This window comes from Manis pentadactyla, chromosome 12 (genome assembly GCF_030020395.1).
Source record: "Manis pentadactyla isolate mManPen7 chromosome 12, mManPen7.hap1, whole genome shotgun sequence".
NCBI lineage: Eukaryota > Metazoa > Chordata > Mammalia > Pholidota > Manidae > Manis > Manis pentadactyla.
In genome coordinates this window covers 37,873,394-37,892,393 of record NC_080030.1, presented here as the reverse complement: position 1 = coordinate 37,892,393, position 19,000 = coordinate 37,873,394, and the positions used below count along the sequence as shown (strand labels likewise).

Sequence of the window (19,000 nt, the reverse complement as noted above, 5' to 3'; positions counted from 1 at the left end):
AACTTTTCCTTTCAAAAAGTTTGAGTGGCTTGTTCCAAGTAAAGATTTTGAAGAACATGCAGTAAATGCTTAACCTCAGGAATTCAAAAGCTTTGTGAATGTTGGAGGTAGCCGGTGGTAGGAGATACTAGAAAGAACATTTTGTTAGTGCTGTTGGTGGTTGTATAACATTTTTAGACTGAAAAACATGGCAATAACATGGAAAAGAAAATTGGTAATATTTGGAATCTGGCTTTGGAAGTTACTGTGAACCATTCCAATACCCTATCTGTGTGTTATATTGGACAGTGAGAGTTGTATTTCTTTTGTTGCCTGATGCCAACAGTTTTTCTTACTATGAGAGGTAATTGGGAGGTGGAGGAGGGATTTGGGATTACCTTGCTAGGCACTAGATGGCTGTATGATGTGTTTTCAACAACCATGTAAATGATACAGTGGCTCAGAGGGAAGCCCCGTCTCACATTTCCAGTAGATTTCAGCTCACCAGCTACCTTACAACACTGGTGTATTTCATACCAAATTAAAGCAGATAAAAAACCCACAGGAAGCAAATTGTCTTGCAGCCCTCTCCTGGTTACAAAGTTTTCCACTCCAGTTAACCTTGTTCTGTCAGTGGATGTGATGTACTCTGAATATCTGTTTAATGGCCGGCGTCCATGGGAACCGTACTCGTAGTTACCCTGCTTTGACCTGTAGCTGGGGCACTAGGTGGAGAGGCAGCACTGAGACTCAGGAGCCCAGAGCTGCCTGTGCCCCACCGACCTGCCTTCCCCACCTGCTTACTTCATTCATCACTGATTGAGGGATGGGGTCATTGCTTATAAGTGAACAATAAGTGAATATTTATATATTGTTAAAACTTAGGAGTATACTTTGAATGTCTATCAATATAGGTATTATATACACACAGAACCCTGCCTATTCTTTTCCATGCTCTAATAATGGATGGTTGTTGCATAATGTGTGGCTATTATAAGCAATGATGCAGTGATTATTGAAGTACAGCTGTTTTTTTCACACTTGTAAGAATGTTCTTGTGAAATACATTCCTAGAAGTAGAGTAAGTGAATCAAAGGATATGAACCCTTTATTAGGTACTGAGTAACTTTTTCTGTATAACAAACTACCCCCAAACTTAGTGGCTTCAACCACACTTCCTTATGTCTCACAGTTCTCTGTGGACAGGGCGATTTTTTGCTCCATGTATTGTCAGCTGGGACACTGAGGTGGCTGTCACCCCCTGGAAGCCTGAGTAAGGGCTCTACTGGAACTGGGATGCCCCTTGAGTGGCCAGTGTCACCTACAGGCTCTACTGGGAACTCACCCAGAGCCTCCTGCATAGGGCCTTTCCAAGGAGCACCCCAGGAGGACTGGCCCCATTGCACGGGTTTGCAGCCCTCCACTGCATGGCACTTGCCAGGGCCCCAGCAGTCAAGGTGGCCACAATGCCAAGCCCAGCTCAGCGAGGGAGGGGCTTCGCAGGCTGTGAACACCCGGGGCTGAGCTGCTTTGGACATCACTCAAATAGAGCTTATTGTGGCAGCTATTGACGAAAGTTATACCAGCTTAATACTCGAGAGTGCATAGGTCCTCACTGCCATACTAACAATCATTATTGTCAGTCATTTTAATATTTGCCAATTAGATTAGGGTTGGGGGGAGGCCTCATAAGTTCTAACTTGAATTATTTTAATTATTAATGAGGTCATGTATCTTTTCATATATTCATTGGCCCTTTATTTTTCTTTTTCTGTGAATGTCCACTTATGTGTTTTCCCATTTTTAAATTTGATCTTCTTTTTTTCTTACTGATTTTTAAGAACTCTGTGTATTAGGGAATTAATTCTGATTCCCTTTAATTTCTGTCAGTCAGTCTGTTTCTGCATCTATAAAAGTAACATCAAAACTGGTTCTACCACAGGTTCATTTGAGATCAAATAAGATAAAGTGTGTGAAAGCACATTGCAAAGCAAAATGCGTACTACCAGTATCAGGCTTCATCTACCAGCCTAACAAATCTGAACAGCTCGGAAATTTTAATCAGCTTTCGCCTCCTGTAACATGAAAGTAACCTTCATAGGATAAAGAAAGGTAGTAGTACTGTATGTCAATTAAGATTTGCATTAAAAATGTTTAATTTGCCTACAGGCTAGTTTCTGGGCTTGACCCAATTTCCTTCAGGCTCTGAGCTGATGCCAATTTGCATATCTGACCTAATTGCCACTCTGCCCCCTGATAAAAATAGTTGTATCTCATCCATTCTTGAGCTGTTATTAACTCCCTGGTGATTTTCTTTATCCTAATTTTGGAGTGAGTCAGTGGATAGGTTTATGTTAAGGTATTCACTTTTTTCCTTTAAGGGAAAAAGTTACATCTCTTTTTCACAATTGTTCGTGAAGTGATGTTACCAACATCATTTTATAAACAGGACTTAAACTCAGAAGTTTAGTAACTTACCCAAGTAAAGGCCTGTGTTTTTCTATATCACTGCATAACAAATCATCACAAACTTAGCAGCCTGAAACAGCGTGAATGTGCGATCTCAGGTCCTGCGGGCTCTCGGCCCCTGGTCTCCCACAGCAGCCGTCAGGGTGTCCGCTGGCACTCGATCTCATCTGAGATCCAGGGCCCTCCTCTGAGCTTGTTGAGTTTGGCAGAATTTCATTCCTGGCAGTTGTGAGATTGTGGTCCCATTGTCTTGTTGATGCCTCTGAGGGCTGTGGGGGTCCCCAGAGGCTCACACACACACACCCCCCGACACACAGCCCTTCCCACTGCATGGTGGGCGCTTCTGCACAGCCGCCAGGAGAGCTGCTGACATTTTCCCTCTCTGACCTCTAGATGCGGATTTAAAAGGCACAGCTGGATAGTCGCCCTTCTGTTAAACTCATAGTCAGCTGACAGTAACTTCATTATATCAGTGAAATCCCTTTCACCAGGTGATGTCCCATAATTATGCAGGTGACATCCCATCATATTCATAGGTTCTACCTGCACTCGAGGGAGGAGCTCCTAGGAGGCATACTCGGTCGGGGGCGGGGTGCATCTTGGGCCCACCCCTCTTGGAATTCCACCCTCACAGGACCCATCAAGAGTCGTCCACTCTTTGCTGTCTGCAGCAATACAAACAGTTGTAAGGATTACAGAAATGACTAGAAAGGGATGTCTGGGCCCTTTGGCTTTTGAAAATGCTTAATTTTGTACCTGTTATTTAAAATACTGCAGTGCCTGGAAGTAGTGAGCCCTTTATGACCCAAGGACAGATGCCCGCAAGCAGTATGCAGGACATGTATAACCAAAGCCCCTCCGGTGCCATGTCTGGGCTGGGCATGGGGCAGCGACAACAGTTTCCCTACGGAGCCAGCTATGATCGAAGGTGAGTGTTTTCTAAGGTGAGAGGAAACTGTGCTCTACACACACACGCACGCGCGCGCGCGCGCACACACACACACACACACACACACACACACACACACACACACACACACACACACACACACACACACACACACACACACACACACACACACACACACACACACACACACACACACACACACACACACACACACACACACACACACACACACACACACGAGAAGGTCTTTGTCTCAGCAGCCAGGTTCAGCTGTGTTTCAGTAAGCAGTTGCCCAGGAGCACAGATCAGAAATATGCTGGGGCGGGGCTGGCCTGCCCAGAGACCTCTTCTGTGAACGCAGGAGCTGGGCCATCCAGCGCCAGATGCCCTGTGGAGGCAGCCCCCAGCCTCCACGAGAACCAGGTTTCCCTCCCCTCCATGCCTCCTTCCCGCCTGCGTTTCTTCCTTGGGGCATGTCTGCGCAGGGGCGGCCACACGGCTGTCAGCGGACTCTGCTCTCGGGAAGGTCTTCCCGGCACTGTTTCTTCAGGTGTTCCCACTCTTCCCTGTGCCCATTTACACAGAGAGAATACTTGGCTCCTTAAAAACATCTTTGAGAAAAGCCACAGTGTAGTCTTTTTTCAGGATGCTTCTTTGCAAAGTGGCATCTTGACATTAAAATGCCAAGTTAGGTGGCAGGATTGACCCATATTTTTAATAAGATCAAAGGAGAGCCATTGAATGTCTCCCAGAGGTCATCGAAAGCTGCTCCCTAAAACAGGGGCCTAGGGTAGACTTCTTTTTGTGGAGAAGACCCCTTACCAACACCCCTGCCCTTAGTATACCCACGTGCTGGGGCATAGTAAAAGGGCTTCCCTGGTATAATACAAAGGGAAAAAAGTTTGGAAAAATCACTGTTTTGCCACATAAGGATTTTTTTTTCTGGCGTTCTCCCTGAGCCTGGTTCTTGAGGTTGCATAGCCATCACATGCTCAGAGTGGTAGGTGCTTTCTGATAGACTGAAGAGCCTAGGCCCCTGATTCCTGCCCTGGTCCTGTGTCTGCTCGGTGTTCATGTGTGATGTCTCCAGCAATCAGTTAACTACTGCTGATGTTCAGTTTACTGGGTCCGGGATTTTACATAGATTTCGCTTGTTTTTGAGGGTCCAGGGAAAGCTTTTTGAGGGGGCAGATGAGATTAGGAGGAGAATAGTTGCTCTGGGACATATGTTCTTAAAGGAACCCAAGCAAATATACTTTTCTGTTTCTTCTAGAATGCTTTCTAGAGCATTGCATGGCCTAGGTTTAAAGGTTAGTTTGGCTCTGCCACAGTAGGGCTTACCTCATTAAGTTTTCTTTCCTGGAATACATTACCTGTTCAGCTAAAATTTTATCTATGTCAGTTATGTTTCTGTCCTGAAATTAGCTTCCTACTAGATGTCAATATTGTTAGCAAAAACATCCCCTGTATCTGTTTTGCATGTGGTAATTCTAAAATTTATTTATTTTCTTATTCTCATGGCATGACCAGTTTAGGAATATATTCAGTCCAAGTGTTCTCTTTCTTACAGAATACTAACTAACTATACTAAGCCAACCAGTTTATTTTTTAAAATTTCAAATCTGTTGCTCTTCTAAACATGCTATTCTTATGGTATTTATAATTTCTCAATATAGCAGCAGCTGAAAAATCAATGTATTTTCATTCCCATTTAAAAATTTAACAGGAGTACATTTAAATCATCCCTTTATTTTCTGTAGCCTCTAAGGGTCATTGGACTTTAAAATTTTGAGTAGTTATATTACTAGTTAACTCAGTATCATTTGGATTCATTTTGAAGTGTCTTTAAAAAGTTGAGCATTTTATATTCATGAGAAAGAAAGAAATAACATTTCCCTCATCATTGATTATATGTCCATGTTGGTACTTTTAGAAATGCTGCTTTGACTGGCAGATTCATTTTGTTGTTCCCTGCTTTCATTAATACCTCATATCTAATGTTCCTGACACTCCCCGGGACGCCTCAGTGGCTGGGCGGGGCCTCTGCTCAAAGGCAGAGGGTGCAGCCCGTCCCGCAGGACTCCTCTGGCACCTGCAGCCGGAGATGGGCAGCGTTCCCACGGTGGTGCTGTCATCCCTTCTGCTCAGAGAAGTGCTGCTGCTTTTCCGCCTGCCTCTGTTGGGTGTGAAGCAGAAGCTGTTCAGGGGTGTGGAGTTTCCAGACATGGGCTGTTCATTTCTCTTATGGCCTGGGGTCTTTGGTCAGTGAAGTGTTCTTTGAATGCCTCGTTCTAGACATGAGCCTTACGGGCAGCAGTACGCAGGCCAAGGCCCGCCCTCAGGACAGCCGCCGTATGGAGGACACCAGCCCGGCCTGTACCCGCAGCAGCCGGTGAGTTGGCACGCAGGCAGGCATCTCTGTGCTTCCTGCTTGAAGCTCAAACTTGGTTTAGTTCTGAAGAGTTTTAGGAAGCACAGCAAAAATGATGAGCATTCATTGAGCAATTGGGATATATTTGTTTATGCTGGAAAATAGTGTTAGGTTTTTGAAATCAGCAAATTAAAAATAGCTGTTGATACATGGTCTCCTGAAACAAATATAACATGTTGTAAGAAGTTAAGGACATTCCTCCTTGTAAATAATAACAAACCCAAGTTAGGTAAATTTTAAAGTCTTGAGTGTGTATTGTATCAAATGCCATTTTAGAACAGAAATTTGTCAATAAGGTTTTAAAGAGGATATGTAGAAAAAACAACTTAAAATATTATATACTAATAGTGAAAGTCACATGGCTTTTTAAAAATAAGCCATATAAATGACCATAAAAAATAAGCCCAAAATTAGTGACCATGTATTTTGGCTATATGGGTGGGTTTATGCAGCACTTGCAGCTCGTTGCAGTTCCCACTACCAATACACAGAATTGCGCATCATGCTGTGGATTTTCAGACACAGGAATTTGCTATTTCTAAACAACTTTGAGGTCTAAGACCTCTTGGAAAATGAAGGGGGGTTTAGACCTTAATTTTACTAGAGCATGTATGTACAGTGAATTGTATTATTAAACCGACCTTAAACAATTTTCAAGTAAAGTGAAAGAATGCTGATTAACACATCAGCACCTCACTCACATCAGAAGGTTCCCCACCCTGGTTGAATGCTGGTACCTGCACTGTCCCCATGAGGAGAGCTCAGTAACGGCTGCACCAGCTGTCCTTAGAGACTGAGGCAAACAAGGCTTTCCCGGGCATGTAACCTGGGCAGGCTGGACGTCAGAGCTGCGGCTGGAGAACACTGGGTGTCAGGTAGCCTGAGGCCAGTCTGAGAAGCCAGGTCCATGTGGAGGCATTTCTGCAAAGGCCTAAGAAATCTGTACAGTCAGGAACCTTCCAGAATGGCCCTCAGGATGCTCAGCCCATTCCCGTGTGAGCTGCCCTTCCACCCACCCAGGTAATCGTGGGGCGACCAGGGCCCCATCCTTTCGGCCTATGTGGCGGTCACCAACGCTGTACTTCCCCAGTATTGCAGCCCTGGGAATTACCAGCAAAAGAGAAGGCTTTTTTTCCCACAGAAAATTTCAAGCATGTGAAAACAAACTTTGGAAGCCCTCTTCAGAGAGCATGAGGCTGTGTTAAATAATACTGACACTGAAATACGGTCCCTAAGTCGTTAGCTGTTAGTTATCATTGGCGCTTCCCATATTCGTTTTGAATTGAGCATTCCACCAGGTAATAACTATTTTGCATAATTTAAGTGTGTGATTACACCTGTAAAAGCACATCAGTATGATTTGCCTTTATGTGAGTTTCAGAATTACAAACGCCATATGGACGGCATGTACGGGCCGCCAGCCAAACGCCATGAGGGAGACATGTACAGCATGCAGTATGGCAGCCAGCAGCAGGAGATGTTCAACCAGTATGGCAGCTCTTACTCCGGGCCGGACCGGAGGCCCGTGCAGGGGCAGTACCCGTACCCCTACAACAGAGAGCGGATGCAGGGCCCTGGGCAGATGCAGCCGCACGCCATCCCGCCGCAGATGCTGGGCGGCCCCATGCCGGCGTCCTCCAGTGAGGGGCCGCAGCAGAGTATGTGGGCAGCGCGCAATGACATGCCTTACCCCTACCAGAACAGGCAGGGCCCTGGCGGCCCCGCGCAGGCACCTCCTTATCCAGGCATGAGCCGCACGGATGACATGATGGTACCTGATCAAAGGATCAATCACGAGAGCCAGTGGCCTTCTCACGTCAGCCAGCGTCAGCCTTACATGTCCTCTTCAGCCTCCATGCAGCCCATCACGCGCCCACCTCAGTCATCCTACCCAACGGCACCGTCACTGCCAAACCACATCTCCCGAGCGCCCAGCCCCGCCTCCTTCCAGCGCTCCCTGGAGAGCCGCATGTCTCCAAGCAAGTCTCCCTTCCTGCCCTCGATGAAGATGCAGAAGGTCATGCCCACCGTCCCCGCGGCCCAGGTCGCAGGGCCGCCCCCCCAGCCGCCCCCGATCAGAAGGGAGATCACCTTTCCTCCCGGCTCAGTGGAAGCATCACAGCCAGTCCTGAAACAAAGGCGAAAGATTACCTCAAAGGATATCGGTAAGCACCCCCAAGGCTTGGTCCTGAGTGAAATCCCGGTGGGGTCTAGACTCGTAGTTTTAGTTTAGATGGAGTTCCTGTTCATCTCAAAGGGATCCAGTTCTCAGGACTTCCCACTATCAGGACATGTTTTTTTTGTACAGGAGTAATAGTCGGCAACCACTAATGTGAATTAAGAAACAGTGCCAGAGAGGAGCACCAATTAAAATGGTATTTTTACATCTGAGTTATTTGTGTGAGAGAGCAGAGCTCTGGGTTAGAAACCAGGGACTCCTTGGCGACTGCGCACCATGTTTTGGGCCTAAAGATTTGACCTTAACTATGCCCCAAATCTCTGCAGTTCATGCTTAACAGAACAGCCATGAGGCTAATGAAACCCTGAGGTGGCCTGAGAAATTTTGAAGGGAAGCCACTCTGTAATTCTGGTAAGAACATACCAACAGTGAGTTTCCCTAGGAAAAAGTAGAAGTATGAGTATGAAATGTAGTTAGATACATGATGGGCTATATGGGCTTTGACATGATGAATAGAATTTGATATGATAAATGAATAGAAAAGCACAGGTAGCTGTGGCCCAAGGAGCCGTTTCAGTTGAACGCTGACTTTGCCTGTTCATCCTGCTTGGGATGTTCTGAATACCAATCAGAGTTTGGAATATCTGGAAGCACACACAGTATTTCTACATTATTTTTGACATACTTTTAGTACAGCAAAGGGAATTATAGATCTTGACTCCACAATGAACTTTTTTTTATGGAGAATCCCAGAATCACTTGATTTTACATCATTTACAGTAATTAGAAAATAAAGATATTAAATTATAGACATTAAAGATGTTTTCAATCTTTAATAAATTATCTAAGTCTCCTTAAGGAGATATATATTGAAGACATTAGGGAGATAAGTATAATAGGAAGTGAGGGATTGGAAATCAAGGAGCTTTACAGAGAAAGGAGTGGAGCACTGGAGGCAGGAAAGAGACAGATACCAGGCACCATTTTATAAATGGAAATACATGTGTAAAAATGTGCACATTTGTGTGTATGTTTTAAAAAATAAATACATTTAAATTTGTGTAAGATTTCATAGTACTAGTTACACCAGTATTTTGTCTTCAGCCTTGGGAAATTTATGTTCCTTAATTTAAACAGTGTATTTTTTTATCATAAAAGTAGTATGTGCCTATCTTAGAAAGTATGGATGGTAGGTGAAATTAAAATTTAATTCATAAATGAATTAAAATGAAGGTCACCCCCACCCGTGCGCTCACCATTGGCATTGCTGTTGGGCTGGGGCTGCGGCTGAGGCTGGGGCGCGCTCTGCTGGCCCGGGGCTGCCCTCGCCACGCGCTGCTGCGGGTTTCCCGAGACAGCTGCCGTTGAAATCTCAGGCTCACCATAGGCCTCTTCTCCTGACCCCGTCCTGTGGCAGAGTTTGCATATTTCTTTATCTAATCATCCTGCCCTCAGTAACAGGAATGTGGCAGACAGAAGTGCAGCCCTTTCCCAGCCCCATCCTCAGGCCACACTCTTGAAAAATCCCAGCCATCAAAGCGCTCCTGCCTGTCCACAGCATGTTCTGAGGGCAGGCACTCAGGTAGACGCATACAGATGAGAAAATCAAGACTCTAGGAGTTCAGTTTTGTTAAGATCCTGCATATTTGCCAGCCTTCTGAAGATGCCGCCTTTGAGACATTTGGGAATGGAGCAGACACAAGAAGGCAAATACCATTTTTTGGTTTTATTCAATTGCTAAAACTTGGATGCATCATCACAGACTGTATTAGGGGCTAAAGAAATAAACCAGACATGAGGAAGGACCGCTTGTGCTTGACCGCTCCCACTCCTAGAATTAGTGGGGCTCATATTTAATCAGCAAAGCAGAAAGATCTCAAACAGTACAAGCCTCTTAGTAATAAGCTGCCTCCTCCATTTAAAGTGTGTAGTAATGGTCACTTTAACTGTTCCTCAGGACATTTGTTTAAATCTGTGTTTAACTGGACACTCTGTTTTTTTCTTACTCTTCTGTTATTTTCTATTCTCTCACGCATAGTATTAATAGTAAACACGGTGCTGTTCTTTCCCATTTTCAGTTACTCCCGAGGCCTGGCGTGTGATGATGTCCCTTAAGTCAGGGCTTTTGGCTGAAAGTACTTGGGCTTTGGACACTATTAACATTCTTCTATATGATGACAGCACTGTCGCTACTTTCAATCTTTCCCAGGTAAGCCAGCACCAGTCCAACTGAGGACCAAATTATCTAAGAAAATCCAGTAGCCATAATGCTAGAAGTAATGCTGAAGGTAATTAGCTCCCAGCGTCTCACGTACTTCATCATTGCATTTGTGAGCCAACATCGGTCAGTGTGTAGTTGTCTGAGAATTTAGTCTAGAATAATAATTTATTTCAGGCTTTAGCATAAATACACACATACCTGCATTTCTCATAGAAAACAGTGATCGTGTGTGTGTGTAACAGATGATGATAGAACTAAATTATTGTTTAGAATGAATATTAGCAGGTCAATGGGAATTAACACAAATGTGACATTAAGTTATAGCTGTGGTCAATGTTGAATATGGCATAGCTTGTCAGAGGACGTTGCCCTACTTTCCAGGGGCACCTAACATCTTCTAATAAAGAGGAAGTCTTACATTCTAGAGAGCGTATAAGATACATGTCTCTGTGTGTGTGTGTGTGTGTGTGTGTGTGTGTGTGTGTACACACACAAGTTGAGAGAACTGTTTAATGAACCCCCCACATACCCATCACTTAGCTGAAATACTTAGGAACTCATGGCCAAACTTGTTTCTTAGTCAGTTCCCCCCATCTCTGCCTCTATCCAGGTTATTTTGAAGCAGTTGTTTAAAAGCCTCCTACTTTACAACTGTACTTCAATATAAATAACATACATACATACCTATACTTTTAATGAGCTTAAAACTCACCTTTGTTCCACACTAGGCTTAAAGTAGCTTCCAGCATAATCACGGAAGAGAGAAGGGGAGCTGGGGGTTAGGAAAAATGCCCAAGAGTTGACTGGGCTGCCAACTTTTAAAGAAACATTACAAACAAAAATGAGAAAAGGTAATTTTCCCTATTGTGTATGAACAACTCTCTGCCTTTGGTGAAAAATCCAAAACATCTAATTCCCTTGCTTCTATAGAAACAGAACGAGAATCTTCTACTTCCTCTTTATTCCCTCATTTGAGTTGTAGCCCTGAAAGGCAATTTTTCAGTTGATAGGAAGTGTATTAATATGGTCATAAACATTACATGAAGTCCATTCTAACAGAAAATAAGTATTTAAAAAAGTTAGACTGCCTATGCTAAAGTAATTAACTCTCACGCTTATGAACTGCTGTTCACACATTTTCACACCAGGTTGCTTTAGCAACTTGCCCTTTTCCCCTGCACTGGGGCACAAGAGGACTCTAAGGAGAAGAGGGGAACCCCCAGACCTCCACTTGAAAAACTGTGCCTTTGTGTTCTCAAAACAAGTACTTCGTGGTCGGTGCTGGGGTTTTGCCTTACTTCTTAATAACTGTTGGAAGCCCACATTCAGGAAACTGAGGGCAGGACATACAAGGATGGTTGACTTTCAGAAGGCCTGTCAGGAAAGGATCGTTTTTATCAGGCACTTACCCTTTATCATCCCTAATGAGGGGAGGGAGCTGGGGAGGGGCAGCTGGGCAGTTGCTACTCATGGAGTTTTGTTGTTTCTCTTGATACATTTTGCTTAAAGGAAACAACTGGTTCTCATAGTAGCTTTTGTCTTTCAGCCAGAGTTATGATAACTGAAATGTAAAATTGCATCCTATAAAGCATTCTAATTCATTTATCAGGGACTAAATTGATTCGCTTTTAATTTTCTGTGTTTATGAGCTACTGCATTGCTGAGATTATCCTCTCCCAAAGATATATGAAGAATGTAAATTAGAGTAACCTGTGGCACCTGAGACAAAAATAGCCATAAAATCCTAAGAATAACCATAAAAAACCAGGCAAGCAAGTCCCAGATAAATAATAGAGGAGAACAGACTCACTTTGGGTGAATGAGTTTATAAAGCACACGTTCCCAGTCTTCCAAAAAGGAGTGCATGGTATCTAAATCAGAAGCACAGATGAAGAACAGTAAAGCCCTCCTCACTGGCAGTATTGGAAATACGAAAATAGCAAGTGAGTGTTCAAGTCAATGGTGCAGTGAAGCAAGTGGCAAAAAAGGGATGAGCGTGGGTTTAGTTGACGGTGTCCGTTGAGGAAGGTAGTTCTGACCAATGCGCAGTTTCTTGTGGCCTCACCCAATGGGAATGCAGACGTGGGAATCATGTATCGCTGGCGGTCAGGGTTTTTACCCTTCTCGGTCACCTCTGATGTCATGACATTGTGCCTGTTCTTGCTCTTGCCCTCCCTCTCTAGTTGTCCGGATTTCTCGAACTTTTAGTAGAGTACTTTAGAAAATGCCTGATTGACATTTTTGGAATTCTTATGGAATATGAAGTGGGAGACCCCAGCCAAAAGGCACTTGATAACAATGCAGTGAAGAAAGATCACGGCCGGTCCTTGGCCGACGACTCGGGGAAGGAGGACGAAGATGCTGAATGTACCGACGCCGAGGAGGACGAGGAGGACGACGAGGAGGAGGCCGGTGGGAAGGCAGAGGCTGAGGATAAGAGCAGCGTGGCCTTGCCCACCCCCGACGCCGTGGCAGATCCGAAGGAGAGGCCCAGGCAAGCTAGTAAGTTCGACAAGCTGCCGATAAAGATTGTCAGAAAGAACAACCTGTTTGTGGTGGACCGGTCCGACAGGCTGGGCCGCGTCCAGGAGTTCAGCAGCGGGCTTCTGCACTGGCAGCTTGGAGGGGGGGACACCACCGAGCACATCCAGACTCACTTTGAGAGCAAGATGGAGATCCCTCCCCGCAGGCGCCCCCCTCCCCCTTCGGGCTCCACAGGCAGAAAGAAAGAGCAGGACGGAAAAGGCGATTGCGAAGAGCAGCAAGAGAAAAGCATCATTGCAACCATTGATGACGTCCTGTCTGCTCGGCCAGGGGCCCTGCCCGAAGAGGCGAACCCCGGCACCCAGGCCGAGAGCAGCAAGTTTCCCTTCGGTATACATCAAGCCAAAAGCCACCGAAACATCAAGCTGCTGGAGGATGAGCCGCGGAGCCGAGACGAGACTCCCCTCTGCACCATCGCGCACTGGCAGGATTCTCTGGCCAAGCGCTGTATCTGTGTGTCAAATATTGTCCGTAGCTTGTCGTTTGTGCCTGGCAATGACGCCGAAATGTCCAAACATCCAGGCTTGGTGCTGATCCTGGGAAAGCTGATTCTTCTTCACCATGAGCATCCAGAGAGAAAACGAGCGCCGCAGACCTATGAGAAAGAGGAGGCTGAGGACAAAGGGGTGGCCTGCAGCAAGGAGGAGTGGTGGTGGGACTGCCTCGAGGTCTTAAGGGATAACACGCTGGTCACGTTAGCCAACATTTCTGGGCAGCTAGACTTGTCTGCTTACACAGAAAGCATCTGCTTGCCCATCCTGGATGGCTTGCTGCACTGGATGGTGTGCCCATCTGCAGAGGCACAGGACCCCTTTCCAACCGTGGGGCCCAATTCTGTCCTGTCGCCTCAGAGACTCGTGCTGGAGACCCTCTGTAAACTCAGTATCCAGGACAACAATGTGGACCTGATCTTGGCCACGCCTCCATTTAGTCGTCAGGAGAAATTCTATGCTACGTTAGTTAGGTACGTTGGGGATCGCAAAAACCCAGTCTGTCGAGAAATGTCCATGGCGCTTTTATCGAACCTTGCCCAAGGGGATGCACTGGCAGCTAGGGCAATAGCTGTGCAGAAGGGAAGCATTGGGAACTTGATAAGCTTTCTAGAGGATGGGGTCACGATGGCCCAGTATCAACAGAGCCAGCATAACCTCATGCACATGCAGCCCCCACCGCTAGAGCCACCGAGCGTGGACATGATGTGCAGGGCGGCCAAGGCTCTGTTGGCCATGGCCCGAGTGGACGAGAACCGCTCGGAATTCCTTCTGCACGAGGGCCGATTGCTGGATATCTCAATATCGGCCGTCCTGAACTCTCTGGTTGCGTCTGTCATCTGTGATGTACTGTTTCAGATCGGGCAGTTATGACATCAGTGAGAAGGCAGCATGTGTGAGTGAAGACTTAGAGGCTCCCATATAACTGGCTGTTTTCTGTTCTTGTTTATCCAGCGTAGGAAGAAGGAAAAGAAAATCTTTGCTCCTCTGCCCCATTCACTATTTACCAATTGGGAATTAAAGAAATAATTAATTCGAACAGTTATGAAATTAATATTTGCTGTCTGTGTGTATAAGTACATGCTTTTGGGTTAATTTTATTTTTAACCAAAGTTACTGTCTAGTGCATTCAAAGGTCACTTTTTGTTTTTCACACATTTTCTTTTTTAACATTCTTTTCCATGTTGTATTTCATTTTTGGGGGAAGCAAATTGACTTTAAAGAAAAAAATTGTGGCAAAAGATTCTAAGATGGGAATATTTCACCACACTGAGGCAGAAAGGTGAAAATTTAATAATTTCCTAGGCATGTTATTCTTCAGATAATGAAAAAATAAAAACTGTATCCCATCTCCCAAAGCTCTGTGCAATAGAAACTTCTAGAGATGTAGGTGTAGGGGCTCAAGGAGGTGTGTCAGTCAGTAGTCAGACTATGAAGTGATACCGGTTTCTCCACAAGAAAATGGTTAAATTAGGCTAGAAGCAGAATATTTTTGTTTACGATTGAAAATACATACCTGATAATGATCTATGGAAATTGCTTCCTCACCACTATGGTCATGTCTGCTGTCTGTCGTTTTGACCTTCCACATGACAGTTCTTCACAATTCCTTTAATCATTTTTTAAATATTTTTTTTACTGCCTATGGGCTGTGATGTATATAGAAGTTGTACATTAAACATACCCTCATTTTTTTTCTTTTTTTTTTTCTTTTTTTTTTAGTACAAAGTTTTTAGTTTCTTTTTCATGATGTGGTAACTACAAAGTGATGGTAGATTTAAATAATTTTTTATTTTTATTTTATATATTTTTTCATTAGGGCCATATCTCCAAAAAAAACAAAAAAAAATACAAAAAATACAAAAAAAACAAAAACAAAAAAGAGGGTAATGTACAAGTTTCTGTATGTATAAAGTCATGCTCTATTTCGGGAGAGCAGCTGATCACACAATTTCCTTCACGAATCAAGGTGTGGAAGTGGTTACATATGAATTGATTTAGAAAATGGTTACCAGTACAGACAAAAAAGAAAAAATAAAGCTAAAAGGAAGAAACACAACTTCAAAGATTTTTCAGTGACAAGAATCCACATTTGTATTTCAAGATAATGTAGTTTAAAAAAAAAAAAGAAAAACTTGATGTAAATTCCTCCTTTTCCTCTGGCTTAATGAATATCATTTATTCAATATAAATCTTTATATGTTCCACATGTTAAGAATAAATGTACATTAAATCTTGTTAAGCACTGTGATGGGTGTTCTTGAATACTGTTCTAGTTTCCTTAAAGTGGTTCCATAGTAACCATATTATTTACAAGAAATAGGGGAAATACAACCCTGTACTAACATAGTCCCTCATCATGAAACCCTGAGGTTGGGAGGGACCTATAGGGGTTACCTACTTCAGAGTGGGGAGCAACAGTTTGATTTTCTCAAATTACTTAGCTGATCAGTCTTTGTTGGAAGCAATCAGCTCTAATGACATTGATGTGTGAGAACGTTCAGTATATATGGGAGGTGGCTGCCAGCCCTGCAGTGGGCTCGCTAGCCTGGCGGTGTAACACTCTGCCTTTTACTAACCCCGTCTTAATTTTCATCCGAGTTCTATCTACTCCATGTTTCTTCTGTGTGCCTCAGAGTTATTTTGCATTTAGTTTACTCCACGTGTATAATATTTATATTGTGCAATGTTAAAAAGAATATATGTTATATTGTATGTGGTGTACATAGTGCAAAGTGATTATTTCTATTCAGGGCATACTAATATTCTCATATTCCTTCCTACCTGGTGCACAGTAGCTTTTTAATACTAGTCATTTCTGATTTAAACTTTTCCTTCCTGGGTCATTGACTGTTATTGTGTAACAATTTCTTTGAAACTGCTGCAGAATTAAGCTGTTAGCGGACACCCTTCCGACTCTACCTCTTCACATCATGCTACCAATTGCAGCACACTCAGAAATTCCAAGTCCTTTGGCTAGATCTGTTATCTGGGTGCACATGACGCACGGTAACACACGGATGGTTAGACAAGAGCGTGCAGCCATAGTCGGCATATGAAATGTGACTCCAGTGTCAGGAGAAAAGCCTTTCTTCTGCAAGCAGTCCTCATCACCTATCAGCTCCCACATTACTTAGTCATACAGTCTTCTTATATAAAAGTGCAGCCAAATATGTGCTGAATTAAAATCCCATTTATAATTCTACTTCAACTACATCTGCTTGCTAAGAACATATTTTAGTGCTCTGAGCTTCCACTGCGGAGATTCGTGAGAGGGAATTTGGTATGATTCTAATCTCTCTCTTACAGAGTGTGAATAAGAGGTGTATACAGACTTTGAAGTTATCTAATTTTCCAATTCTTTTGTCAATCAAAAGAGTAAAATCATTACAAAAGACTATTCTTTTCACAGTTTGAGTTGTAATCAATAACCTAGAGTCTGACCATTGAGCAACAAGTTTTTACATACTGATACGCAACGTAACCTCTAGAAAAATCCAGGAAGACTTTAGCATCTTTCTACATTCTCACCCCAGAATCAAGACCACCGAAGCCCATGAAGAACTTACAGCCTGCCTGACATCATCTTGCCTACAAACTGAGTTTATTGCTTTGTCCTCAAATTTAGTTGTTTTTTTTCCTACGAGGCTTTTCAGAAATTTACAGGATGCCCATACTTTAAATGTGTACAAAAAAAAAAAGATAAAAATAAAGGTGCAAAGAAAGTTTAGTATTTTGGAATGGTGCTATAAAGTTGAATCTGTTGGTATTTGAGTGAATTTTTTTAATGTCACATAAGAGATTATTGGGTGGCATGTGCTCAGAAATAACTATTCACATGTTTTGTTTGAGAATGATACAGATGACAGAGAGTCCGTTCTTACTGGTGAATGTGGCCTATTCAAAAGCTAGTTAAGCCGTTTTTTTTTTTAAGTTACCATGTTTTTAAAGGAAGGTATGAGCAATTTGATACGATGTAAGCCGCTACCTCTTGTGTAAAGAGAAAATGGCCTTTGCCCTGCAATCCATCCATTTAAAATGCGGCTGGAAGTCTTTCTTTCAGAGCCCCATGTACCTGCTCCTGTATCTGTTCACCTGCAGGGAAGCAGAGAAGGTGTTACAAATGAGCCAAAATGACCATCCAAACAACCCATTTTCTTCTTGGGTAGTTTCGTTTCACTTCGTTCCCCAGAGAGCAGAGGCCCTGCCACCCAGCAGCCCTGCCCTCCGTTCCCCCACCAGCAGCCCCATAGAGCCTCGCGGCCAAGCTCTTACAAACACTCCAAGTGTTCAGTGGCAGTGTGTATTCTGCCAGGATGTCCTCTTAGTCATTAACTCCGCAGAGATGTACTGAGCACATACTATGCACCAAACTCCATTCTAGGCTCTGAGGAGTCATTAATGAGCAAAGACCCCATTTCAGTTACGTTCTGGTCTTTAATGTCAGTTGCTGAGGGGAATCAACTAGTCTTTCAAATACAAAGTTGACACATGGAGAGTACTTAGTCTGTTTTTGTTGAGTAAAATAAACTGAGGCTCTAGCTGTGGCAAACGAGTGTAGGAAGAAGAACTCTGGAGTGAAAATAAACAAAACTCTATCAGGTCCCAGCTGGGGCCCGGCCCCTGAGCCCTTGCCAGCGCCAAGCTGTGACTCCGAAGCCTCCAGCTCCCTTCCTGCTCTTGTGTGCGAGGGTGCTGTGGGCTCTGGAGCGGAGGGAAAACAAACTGTAGCCTGACTGTGGAACCTGGGCTCCTCATCTCCCTGCAGGCCCAGCTCCCAGTGACCCTGGGTGACCCGATAAGCCTTAGAAGACCACGAATTGACTGAAACTGCCCAAGACCTTCTTCAAGGCCTTTTTCTTCCTAAGTGCCCCATGCCCCACACTGTCCCCAAGTCACTGCACATTGTGCTTCTGTTCTGTGACACCTGGGGCATGCAGCCCTTCAAGTGCCAGTCAAATCACCAAGCTAGTTCACTTCAGGATTTAAATATCTGAGCCCCTGAGGGGAAGTTGGGACCATCAAATATGGCCCAAAAGTATGAGACTTATTTTCCTTTTTCCTGAAATTGATTTCAGGGACTTGAAGTTTTACCCCAGCTTTTTTTTTTCCCCCTAAGTATATTCTAAGAAACAGAAGAGCTCTCAAAAAAAAGCACTTCCTCTTGGCCATCTATAATCCATATCATCATATTAGAGACTGAGAAATCCTGCAGAAAAGAAGCCTGTTTATCCCAGGCATTTCCTGACTTAATTAACGTTGGGATCTTTTTTCAATCATTTTATAAACACGCTGCAGAGCTGTGGCTACATTAGCCAAAGATCCTGCCTGACTTCAAATGCCCATGTTCCTACTTATCCACAGTGTATTTTTACCTCTTACATTGAAATGGAGATGTCCTCATTGAAGGAGATGTCATCAGATCTTGTTCTATCTCCAAGACCTTGAGCCGAGGTACTTTAAATTCTTTGGACCTCAGTTTACTCACCTGTAACCTGGGGGTAAAACCTACCTCAGGATTGGTGAGGATTAAATTAGATAATTAAATAAAGACCTAAATTTGGTAAATAAACTAGATAATCTTTTTCAAATAAAGACCTAAGCAATCACTGTACATTTAATCCTAAGCACACATATACATACACACTTGACCTTGGCAAATGCCTTAAAGAATATTTCATGTAATCTTAAAATCTGGCCTGGGGGTATCTTCCCATTTTCATGACCAGTCACACAGTTTGTATGACTTTGTTGTTTTTGGTTTTCTAGTAGAAGC

At 43.9% G+C, this 19,000-nt stretch overlaps 1 protein-coding gene across 8 annotated transcripts in view; it reads left to right on the top strand.

The window, feature by feature from the left end:
• Positions 1-15,472, top strand: part of ARID1B (AT-rich interaction domain 1B) — a 407,616-nt gene extending 392,144 nt beyond the window's left edge. For 4 of the 8 annotated variants that reach the window (XM_036886809.2, XM_036886812.2, XM_036886807.2 and 1 more), the window contains 5 exons: positions 3,226-3,376; positions 5,654-5,750; positions 7,165-7,954; positions 10,047-10,177; positions 12,373-15,472. In XM_036886809.2, coding sequence (XP_036742704.2) covers positions 3,226-3,376; positions 5,654-5,750; positions 7,165-7,954; positions 10,047-10,177; positions 12,373-14,097 — 2,894 coding nt within the window. In that variant the 3' untranslated portion in view covers positions 14,098-15,472. The remainder of the gene's footprint in view (positions 1-3,225; positions 3,377-5,653; positions 5,751-7,164; positions 7,955-10,046; positions 10,178-12,372) is intronic. The other 4 variants (XM_036886808.2, XM_036886814.2, XM_036886813.2 and 1 more) reach the window with 1 other exon arrangement.
• Positions 15,473-19,000: the final 3,528 nt, after the last annotated feature.